Here is a 12,125-nt window from a genome sequence, read left to right on the forward strand (position 1 = left end):
GTCCGTGGCCTTCCTTAATGCCCTAATCCAGTCTCTGCAGTCAGAGGTGAGGACTGCTCTTGTCCATGGCCTTCTTGATGCCCTAATCCCGTCCCTGCAGTCAGAGGTCAGGACTGCTCTTGTCCATGGCCTTCTCTGATGCCCTAATCCAGTCTCTGCAGTCAGAGGTCAGGATCGCTCTTGTCCATGGCCTTCTCTGATGCCCTAATCCAGTCTCTGCAATCAGAGGTCAGGACTGCTCTTGTCCATGGTCTTCTTTGATGCCCTAATCCAGTCTCTGCAGTCAGAGGTGAGGACTGTTCTTGTCCATGGCCTTCTTAATGCCCTAATCCCGTCTCTGCAGTCAGAGGTCAGGACTGCTCTTGTCCATGGCCTTCTCTGATGCCCTAATCCAGTCTCTGCAGTCAGAGTTCAGGACTGCTTTTGTCCATGGCCTTCTTTGATGCCCTGATCCAGTCTCTGCAGCCAGAGGTCAGGACTGCTCTTGCCATGGCCTTCTTTGATGCCCTAATCCAGTCTCTGCAGCCAGAGACCAGGACTGCTCTTGTCCATGGCCTTCTTTGATGCCCTAATCCAGTCTCTGCAGTCAGAGGTCAGGACTGCTCTTGTCCATGGCCTTCTTTGATGCCCTAATTCAGTCTCTGCAGTCAGAGGTCAGGACTGCTCTTTTGCATGGCCTTCTTTGATGCCCTGATCCAGTCTCTGCAGCCAGAGGTCAGGACTGCTCTTGTCCATGGCCTTCTTTGATGCCCTAATCCAGTCTCTGCAGTCAGAGGTCAGGACAGCTCTTGTCCATGGCCTTCTTTGATGCCCTAATCCAGTCTCTGCAGTCAGAGGTCAGGACTGCTCTTGTGCATGGCCTTCTTTGATGCCCTGATCCAGTCTCTGCAGCCAGAGGTCAGGACTGCTCTTGTCCATGGCCTTCTTTGATGCCCTAATCCAGTCGCTGCAGTCAGAGGTCAGGACTGCTCTTGTCCATGGCCTTCTTTGATGCCCTAATCCAGTCTCTGCAGTCAGAGGTCAGGACTGCTCTTGTCCATGGCCTTCTTGATGCCCTAATCCCATCTCTGCAGTCAGAGGTCAGGACTGCTCTTGTCCATGGCCTTCTTTGATGCCCTCATCCAGTCTCTGCAGTCAGAGGTCAGGACTGCTCTTGTCCATGGCCTTCTTTGAAGCCCTCATCCAGTCTCTGCAGTCAGAGGTCAGGACTGCTCTTGTCCATGGCCTTCTCTGATGCCCTAATCCAGTCTCTGCAGTCAGAGGTCAGGACTGCACTTGTCCATGGCCTTCTTTGATGCCCTAATCCTGTCTCTGCAGCCAGAGGTCAGGACTGCTCTTGTCCGTGGCCTTCCTTAATGCCCTAATCCAGTCTCTGCAGTCAGAGGTGAGGACTGCTCTTGTCCATGGCCTTCTTGATGCCCTAATCCCGTCCCTGCAGTCAGAGGTCAGGACTGCTCTTGTCCATGGCCTTCTCTGATGCCCTAATCCAGTCTCTGCAGTCAGAGGTCAGGACTGCTCTTGTCCATGGTCTTCTTTGATGCCCTAATCCAGTCTCTGCAGTCAGAGGTGAGGACTCCTCTTGTCCATGGCCTTCTTGATGCCCTAATCCCGTCTCTGCAGTCAGAGGTCAGGACTGCTCTTGTCCATGGCCTTCTCTGATGCCCTAATCCAGTCTCTGCAGTCAGAGTTCAGGACTGCTCTTGTCCATGGCCTTCTTTGATGCCCTGATCCAGTCTCTGCAGCCAGAGGTCAGGACTGCTCTTGTCCATGGCCTTCTTTGATGCCCTAATCCAGTCTCTGCAGTCAGAGGTCAGGACTGCTCTTTTGCATGGCCTTCTTTGATGCCCTAATCCAGTCTCTGCAGTCAGAGGTCGGGACTGCTCTTGTCCATGGCCTTCTTTGATGCCCTCATCCAGTCTCTGCAGTCAGAGGTCAGGACTGCTCTTGTCCATGGCCTTCTTTGATGTCCTGATCCAGTCTCTGCAGTCAGAGGTCAGGACTGCTCTTGAATTCTAAATCACATCTTGAGAAAGAAATTGCCTGTGTTACTAAGACATATCTTCACTAATTATTTGCCCTCATATAATGTTCCCTTTGCTTCATCCGAGGAATAATGGCAGCTAAACCTTTTATACACTCTTAGACTGAGCATATCATCCCCTCCAAAAACGCATATATCACTTACAAAAAAGATACAAACTCAATTAGGCAGATGTGTTTTAAATCTGAAAAAAATTAATTCTGTTCCTAACCACCTATGCGAACTAAGGGGCATATTATCAAGCCACGCGATAAAACTGCCGCTAAAACGGCGATAATGGGCTTGATAATATGCTCTATGGAATTCCATATGAAGTTCAGGTTAGACGTCCTTCACATCTAACATGGGCTTCAATTGGAATTCCATAGAGCATATTATCAAGCCCATTAGCGCCGTTCTAGCGGCAGTTTTCTGCCGCTAAAGCGGCGATAATTTTATCGCCTGCCTTGAAAATATGCCCCCATTTGACAAATATCCTCCGTTCACAAATATAAGATAATAGAACAAAGCAATTATTGAAATTCACTTTCACAATTAGTCTAAGAGGCAGATTTCTTCAAAAGTGGTTTAACGCAACTCAGCAAGCAAGGCTGCTGGCCGATGTGACTCTTGCCGGACAGAACATCGCAGAACCACATCTACTCAGACATGGTGCTGGTGATCTCTTCCGCAGCACTGGTGCGCAATGTTGCGGGGTGTCTAAAACACTCCCAAAAATGGAATAATGACACAGCATATGCAAAGACAGCATTAACTAAATGTCGCAACCAAGTATTTGCCCCACGTCTGCAACTTGATCTATAAACCATATGTATTCTGTATGTGATCGTACTGTCTATTGCTGCTATATTTGTCCCGAAATAAAAAAACAAATTAAAAAAAACTATCTGTTGCGACAGGTAGAAAGACCTCCAACACACACAGCACGGACGGCACCTCAGTCTTTCTCCATTTGCTTCTCGCAGGCAGCTCTTTTTATACTCGATTGTACAATGGTTTATCACAACAGTAAACAATAAGGGGCAGATTTACGTTGCCTGGTGCATCCCTGCAAATCAGCAAGGATGCGCCAGGGAAGATGCGTCACGCAAGTTTGCCCTTGCGCCACCGCTGATGCGGCGCATTTACAATGCGGTGCATCGTGGTGCAAGGATAAGCAGATGCGTGACGCATCTGCTGGTGTAATGTTGGCGTAGTGCTGAAGTTCTGTCGCAAGCGTGACGCAACTCCAGCACTGTTCCAACCTGCCCTATCCCTAACATGGTGCGTCAGACCTTACGCCTGCTTGAAGCAGTCGCAAGGATTTGGCGCACCAGCGTCGGAAAAGTGACTGCGTGAAATCTTGTAGATGCGCCGGAACGCCCCCCCTGCGCTGGAACGCCCACATGAAACCTGATGCAGGTTTCATGTGGCGCAGGGCTTTACAACGTGACGCATCTCCCTAGATGCATCACGTTGTAAATGGGGCGCAACGTGGCGCATGGTTTACGCCGCCGCTGCATCACAAAAGTGACGCACCGGTGGCGCAAAAGTGGCGCAAGGGCATCTGCCTCTAATTGATTTACAAGTTACAGATTTAAGACAAAAACACTCGGGGGCAGATTTACAAGAAAGTGACGCATCTATGAAGATGCGTCACTTTCCCTGCGCCACTTTGAGAAACCCTTGTGCCAATATGGATGCGCCGTATTTACAATATGGCGCACCATGGCGCAAGGATTGACAGAATTTCTGACGCATCTGTTGACGTAAAAGTCACTCATTGCTGGAGTCGTGTCGCAAGCACGACGCAACTCCAGCAATGCAGGGGGATGCCTATCCTCATTGTGCTGCGTCAGTGGCGTCATAGAAGTGGCGCAGTGAAATCTTGTAGATTTCACTGCGTCACTTTTATGGGGCTTCCTGCGACGGAACGCCCACCCTGCAGACATTATACCTGACGCAGGTATAATGTGACGCAGAGCTTTACAACGTGACACATCTCCCTAGATGCGTCACGTTGTAAATGAGCCGCATTTTTACGCTGCTGCTGCGTCACAAAAAGTGACTAAACTGCGGCGCAAAAATGACGCAAGGGGCTTGTAAATATGCCCCTCGGAGACCCGTGACCCCGTAACCACAGATTCTGACCCAATCCATGGCATGTTCTTCATCGGAAGCATTCTTCTGCTCGTGAATGCACGTGCCTTCATGGTAATTATAATGTAAGTGAAGCTCGTGCTTTCAGGATTGTGCACCGCAGGCCTCTGTGTGCTCAGAGCTGATTTACTTCCCTGCACCCATTGTCTTTCAGGCCCCTTGGACCTCCGCGTGCTCTGAGCGGACTCGCCTCCCCGCATCGAGCGTCTGATCAGGCCACGATCTCTTTGGAAGCCTGCCAGTAAATGTTTATGTCATAATCGTTAATGCTTGTAAGGTCACTAAACATGAAACTTACTTAACTGAAAACCCTTCCTACTCCAGTGTCTTCTCAAGTGAACTTTTCACCTTATTCAGTGCAAGATTTTGGCCTAAACTGTTTTTTAACCTCAAACATCTGAGTATTTTCTGCTTGGGTTTGTGGTTGCATTATATTCTCATAAGTTGGATTTTCTAGATGTGTTTATTTTATACATTTCCTTCAACAGCAAACAGGCTGTCACGCGCTATGAGCACACCTTTGCACCCTAGCGCATAGAAGTTTGGTAATATCTGGCGCAGGTTTTGTACTGAAAGTGCCCCCTTCTGTTCCAAAATAGCATCCTTAGACATACTGCAGAACACATGCAATGTGGGAAACATTAGGAGAAATACAAAAACATCTCCTTGTTACCTCCTGCCTCAAGGAGGCGCAATTTTTGGTGCAAGCTCTATCTACTGCTTTTGGTAGACAGGACACTGAGTCTGAAACCGTGGCTGGTAGCGCCCATGGTACGCCCCCTTGACGCACTCGGTGACTCAACTGTCAACCAGTCCTTGGCCCGACAGAGGGAGGAGGGTGAATAAAGTGAGTAAAGTTTTACCATATATATAACTCCACATATATATACCGTGGCAAAATATATTTCTCATAGGCATGTAAATGTGGAGTGAAGAACAGTTAATCTATACTTACCTATATGATTTACCTTCTCGATATTTTGATTCTCAATATTTTTCACACGATATTCTGTTCACGCAATATTTCTGGTTCCGATATTCTGTCAGTGATCTGAATCTAAATAGACGAGGGGCCAATCATTAGCCAATGCACATTATAAGGCTGGCACCCCACTCAGTATAAAGCAAACACAATGAGATGATGGACAGAGCGTTGAAACTTTTCAAACACTCACCCCCAGGCACAGATCTGGGTTGAATCCATCATAGATCCTTAACTCACTTCGCCACCCCAGTTCAGACACAGCCATATGCAAATCAGTCTTGACCCATTGCCTCATGGGAATAGTCCAGCCCGAACTGCCAAGCCATGTCTTCCCTGGACCGGTTTCGGGCTAACACCCCTCATCAGCCAGGCTGAATCCAGTGGCAAAGTGAGCAAAGCACCGACGTCTGGGCACACCCTGCCAACTTAGGTCAAACAAAGCAAACACAAGGAGATGATGGACGGAGCGCTGAAACTTTTCAAAAACTCACACCCAGTCACAGATCAGGGTTGGATCCATCATCGTTCTTTAGCTCACTACGCCACCCCAGTTTAGACACAGCCAAATGCAAATGAGTCTTGACCCTGTGCCTCATGGGAACCGTCCAGCCCGAACTACCAAGCCAGCTCTTCTCTGGACTGGCAACAAGCATCCTGGGACCGGTTTTAGAAAAAACAGAAATAGAAAAAGCACAACGGCTCATGACTCCAATGGCCCAGTTGACTACAGAGGTTTAGACCTTGTACCTGCTCTGGCTGGAGAGAGACCTGATGTCTAGAAGTTGCCCGACTTGAAAGCCTGAGGGCTACAGGACTGACCAGGAAGATCTTTAGCAGCAGTTGAAGAAAAGTGGGACTTAATCCTTTTCTGTCCTCCAGAGGATGAGGGCAAGATGCTGAGACTCGCCTGCAGAGGTCGCACAGTAGACAAGCAAGAAAACCAGGGGAGTCCTGCGCAGAGATTTTTGCAACAGTGAATATGGATTCAGAGGGGTCCGCATGATAAAAGTATCCGTCCTCATGAAACTTTGCCTACCCACAGCTTCTTGCTTTGCTCCAGTGGAGGATTTTGAGAACCCAAACAGTGGCAAACTCTAAGGTAGAACTTTAGGTGGCAAATCTATCCCCGCAGTGATGCGACCCTGTGAACTGTAAAATCCAGCTTTGTTCAACTCAGAGCTTCTTGTTACAAAACCTACGGCTTCAGCGGGAGCTCAACAAAAACACAGCAAAGCTTCATGGACCCCTGCCTGCTCTAGGCTTTCATTCGAGGAGGGTGGAGAGATCTCCTGCAGAACCTAGACAGCTTAAGGGAGACCACACCTATCTTATTTAATCTTATCATGAACATACAGAGCATGAGCACAGGATGGACAGTACCCTTTGTGAGATTTAGAGTTTTTCAGACATCAATGCCAATTTGTGACTATCCATTTCCATAGTTGGTTCTTTTTGTTTCATTATCTTCTTGGTCGCTGTGGTTTCTGAAGTGGCTTTCCTCATACAGATCTCCTAGTGACCAGGATCCTGGTCCCCCATTTCTTCTGCATTGGATTCTGCAATGACCTCTTCAGCTGGGCTCCTTGCTTCACGTTTGCTTGAAGAGTGGACTGTTTTCCCTGAGGCAGTACGCAGATTTTTCTGATTATTTCCATTATTTTGACCCCTCCTTTGCTATTTTTGTTGATTTACTGTTTGTTTAATTGGGTGTATAGAATACATTTTTGGGATTCTGGATTTAGCGTATTAATCTTTTTATGCAGAGCGCTCCTCTAACCATTCCTGATTGAAGTTGGTGTTACATTTTTATAAACATTTTTTAAATAAATTGAAATTAAATTACCAAATAATGTTGTTTTCATGATTTGTAAGTAAAATGGTGAAGGTGTGCATGCCTGGTGCATTGTTCATTACTCATTTGGTGATTCTGGCTTGACATTGCTCAGCAGGCCTGATTACGACTGTCCCTGAAAATTCAACACGTTTCACCCAGAAATTACCTGGTGCAACACTATTTGTACCCCGCATTTAATTGCAGCAGGTCAAACCTGATGAAATTGGAATGGCGAAAAATGCCCTGTAATTACCATGACATGCGGGTTTCGGTGTGGTAAGTGAAAGGATTATTTTGTGGGAAAAAACTTGGAATAGGTGATCTGTTTCTCACATGATAAAACCTAAACCCTGTTTGTAAATATGACACAACCTAATGTAATTTGAGAGAGACAGACAGCTCCATTGGGTACTTCTCTACTGAGTACCTCTGTAAAGAGAGCTGACAGTGTGCTCTCTGGTGAGGCTGCCAGCATGCTTCCACTCTCAATGAATCATTGGCTGATGTCCCATCCCCCATCCTTTGGTTGCTCACAGAAGCATTCTTAGTCTTGCCAGCAAAGTATTCTTGTTCGCTTGAGTGGATGGATGCCTGTGATTAAGCCTCTGTTAGAGTCCAGGACATTACTACCCAGAATGACTTCAGACACCTTGTAATGAGAAGAAACTAGTTAACTCTACAACCACAATCCCTCTTCTCTAGGGGACAACCTTCAGACAGCAGTTACTGTTGCCAAGGATTCCGGGCTGGTCTCTGGGAAGGTGGTTGTGGTGGAAGCGGAGGCACCGGGTAGATCCCACCCCGCCTCCATTACATGGAAATCGATGAAGGACCATCATCCGAACGGAGATGCGCATGACGTAAGATTTATTTGAAAGATTTCATATGACCAAGATATAGATTAATCAATGGATCATATCCAATTCAATTGTACACTTTTATTCACAATCCGTGTTAGTATGTGGGGGTTGAGTGATGTGTAGAGAATATGTTTAGATGGTCTTCTATCTATAGCTTTTATAGATACAAGGGGCAGATTTACAAGAAAGTGCCGCAGTGCGGCAAAGCAAACCTTTTGCTGTGCCACGCTGTGGCACTTTTAGAGCACAGGAATGAGACATACTTACAAAAATATGTTGCATTCTTGTGCTCTGCCCTGAGCTGGTGCACAAGCAGCTGCCATGTGTCGGCGCAGGCACCCTTGCATCACTGTCCTCCAAGCGTGCCTGGCGACCCTGGGACTGAACACCAATGACCAGTGCTGGAATTGTAATAAGGGAAAGGGGGACCTGGCCCATCTCATATATTACTGTCCCAAAGTCAAAACATTCTGGGAGAAGAGCTTCGCCTTTTTAAACAACATGTTAGGTTGTACTCTTAAAACGGAGTTTGCCACTCTGGTAACTGCCTTCATTAGAATAGATGCAGACTCACAACAAGACAAAAACAATGAGTTATGAAAAATGTCTCCTAGTTGCACCTCGCTGCACCACCCCTAGGGTGGCGTAGCATTTTGACGCATTTCCCGATTTACGATTTCTCATAAATCTGGAGATGTGTCTTGTTCCATGGGTGTTGCATGGGAACACCCACAGCAACACCCATGGAACGCCCCTTTCACGCAAAGTGTTGCGTGTAAAGGGGCCGTATTTAAAAGGACAGGAAAAGTCACACAGGGTGGCTTTTCCTGTCCTTGTAATTATGGAGCAGTAACAAGCACCACCAGTACGTCACAAACAGTGACGAACCGGTGGCGCAAGGGGCTTAAGTTGTAAATCTGTCCCACAATACTTTCTCTGGAGATCTACGCGACTTCTCCTCTGCCCCCTCTTCTTTCTTACTCTTTTACCCGTCTGCCCTTGGATGGACTCCTGCTCTCCCTTTTATTGCAAAAGATCTTGGACTTCAGTTTGAGTTTCCACGTCCATCAAGCACAGGATCACAGGACACAGAACTTTCCGACTTGCATTAATTAAAGTTGTGGGGCTGAGCAAATGATAGACGAGTGAAGATCCCTAAAGTGGCTTTGTGGATCATTGGCTGAAACATGACCCCTTCACCCGATCATCGTAATTAGTGGCGCAGAGGATTGCTGTGATCCCGGTGTTTTGACAAAATACTGAGGTAAAAAAATACTCTGGGCATAATGGTGTGTCAAAAATATCGAGGACAGAATTATTGTGAAGGTAAGTTTCTATGAGTAAGCAAAGTTTTACTAAGATCTGCATATATGTACCTTGACGATGTATAGATCTTCAAGACACGCAGATGTGGAGTTAAGAATAGTGAATCTATACTTATCTCCTCGATATTTTGGTCTTGGATATTTTTGATTAATGTTCTGTCCACACAATATTTTTAGCTTCAATATTCTATCAGACACCATGATCACCATGCGGAGTATGGGCCCCTGTACATGACTGCTGGGTGATAAAAGACGGCAAAAGACCTCTCTGCTCTGTGGTCGCCTGTGCCACAGCACCTCCTGCACCAGTGACGGCTACACTGCTTCAAGAAGGGTTTATTGGAAAGAAGCCCACATTGAATCACTGCTCATTCGCCAGATTCTGCATCAAACACAGCTCTCGGGTGCACTAGGGAGAGGCTGGTTTGCCTCTTGTTTAGAAAAGAAAGGAGATGGCTGCTTCGATTTAAATGACTTTCAACTAAAACAGTGTGATCAGTGCCGGATAGAAGGTGGGGGAGGTAGTGGCGTAGTAACGGTGTTACGGGCCTCAGTGCATGGGTTGTTTTACTGTTGGTTGGAGAGTTTAATATAGACATTATCTGAGGCCTCGGTGCCACTGCACCCACTGCACCATTGATAGTACCGCCTCTGTGAGAAGTGGAATCAAGAATGTAGCTTTGGTGAAGCGATGGCATAGTGTGTGACTGAGCATAAGAAGCGTGTGGGAGGGAGGGCTTAGCTTTCACGGAAATGTCACTGAAGCTAGATACTTCCAACAGGATCACAAAGCCTTTTTGGCTGACACTGTTTCATGACCCTGGTGCTACGATACGTTGACTGCACTGTTTCAAGACCCTGATGCTACGATACGTTGACTGAGCTGTTTCTTGACCTTGGTGTTAAAATGAATTAAGTGTTCTGTTTCATGACCTCGGTGCTAAGATATGGTGACTGCGCTGTTTCATGACCTTGGTGTTAAAATATGTTGACTGCGCTGCTTCATGACTTTGGTGCTATGATACGTTGACTGTGCTGTGTCATGACCTCGGTGCTAAGATATCGTCACTGTGATGTGTCATGACCTTGGTGTTAAAATACGTTGAGTGCACTGTTTTATGACTTTGGTGTTAAGATATGTTGACTCCACTCTTTTATGACCTTGATGCTACAATACATTGACTGCTATGTTTCATGACTTTGGTGCTACGATACGTTGACTGCGCTGTTTCATGATCTTGGTGCTAAGATACGTTGACTGCGCTGTTTCATGACCTTGGTGTTAAAATACGTTGAGTGCGCTGTTTCATGACCTTGGTCCTAAGATACATTGACTGCGCTGTTTCATGACCTTGGTGTTAAGATATGTTGACTCCACTGTTACATGACCATGGTGTTAAAATACTTTGACTGCGTGTTTCATGACCTTGGTGTTAAGATACGTTGACTGCGCTGTTACATGACCATGGTGTTAAAATACTTTAACTGCAATGTTTCATGACCTTGGTGTTAAGATACGTTGACTGCGCTGTTTCATGACCTTGGTGTTAAGATACGTTGAGTGCGCTGTTTTATGACCTTGGTGTTAAAATACGTTGACTGCACTGTTTCATGACTTTGGTGTTAAGATACGTTGAGTGCGCTGTTTCATGACCTTGGTGTTAAAATACGTTGACTGCGCTGTTTCATGACTTTGGTGCTATGATACGTTGACTGTGTTGTTTCATGACCGTTCTGTTAAGATACGTTGACTCTACTGTTTCATGACCTTGGTGTTGTGTGCAGATTTAGATTCTGTATATAGGTTTCCCGATTTATGCCCTTATATAGGTACAATTCACATTGCCCTTATTTGGACATAGAAATCTGGCCCTTATTTAGACATACTGACCTTAGTCCTATGTCAAATCTATAGTGTATGTTATTCCAATGCGCAGAGCCCATCAGGGATATAGGAACTACACTACATGGTGCCCAACGGTTTGGTAAGGCACTAATTTAACGCTAGATACTGAAGTAACTCAGTCGTGCTTTTCTCAGAGACCCTCTACTCATAAAACTCCATAAGACGTCTGGAGTGGGTAGGGATAATATCCGCCATAGCTGAGTAGGACGAAATTCCTATGTATTAGCTGTTTGGTTTGTTCAACGTTGAAGGATACAGTGTTCCAAAATATTGTGCACCTTATCTTTGTTTCCTTGAAGCTTGCTCTGCAGATTTTCATTAAACAATGTACGAAAACGGCACAAACACCGATACTGGTGGGGCTGTAGCCGACCAAGTCGCAGCAGCTTTTAATTGTACAGGTTTTCAAGAAACCGACGAGGATGCAATAATCATCCATCCAAATTTAAGGAGAGCCATCACTCTAAAACCTATAAAACATGGTCTGACACCAAGAGGTGGTAGAGCAGTTTTTGTGATAGAGGCACATGAATCTCACCAGACAGAGGTATTCTATTCATGATAGTATGCCCAGAATCAAATCCAGTAACACACTTGTTTCACTTCTTCAAAGAAGATGAACCACCAGAGGAATATATTCCTTCTGAGGATATTGAAATTCCACTAACAGGCTTGGTCCAGCTTCAGGTCCGGCAGGATCAAGGTGGTAAGGCAGCCTTGGTCCAGCAGGATCAAGGTGCTGAGGCAGCCTTGGTCCAGCAGGATCAAGGTGGTGAGGCAACCTTGGTCCAGCTTCAGGTCAGACAAGATCAAGGTAGTAAGGCAGCCTTGGTCCAGCAGGATCACGGTGGTGAGGCAGCCTTGGTCCAGCTTCAGGTCCGACAGGACCACGGTGGTGAGACAGCCTTGGACCAGCTTCAGGTCCGGCAGGATCAAGGTGGTAAGGCAGCCTTGGTCCAGCAGGATCAAGGTGGTGAGGCAGCCTTGGTCCAGCTTCAGTTTCGGCAGGACCATGGTGGTGAGGCAGCCTTGGAC

The 12,125-nt window shown here is 46.5% G+C and overlaps 1 protein-coding gene across 2 annotated transcripts in view; it reads left to right on the plus strand.

The window, feature by feature from the left end:
* Positions 1–12,125, plus strand: part of LOC146788635 (putative cation-transporting ATPase 13A4) — a 348,080-nt gene that overhangs the window by 220,397 nt on the left and 115,558 nt on the right. For both annotated transcript variants that reach the window (XM_085635825.1, XM_085635826.1), the window contains exon 19: positions 7,702–7,859. In XM_085635825.1, coding sequence (XP_085491951.1) covers positions 7,702–7,859 — 158 coding nt within the window. The remainder of the gene's footprint in view (positions 1–7,701; positions 7,860–12,125) is intronic.

This window comes from Triturus cristatus, chromosome 11 (genome assembly GCF_964204655.1).
Source record: "Triturus cristatus chromosome 11, aTriCri1.1, whole genome shotgun sequence".
Taxonomy (NCBI): Eukaryota; Metazoa; Chordata; class Amphibia; order Caudata; family Salamandridae; genus Triturus; species Triturus cristatus.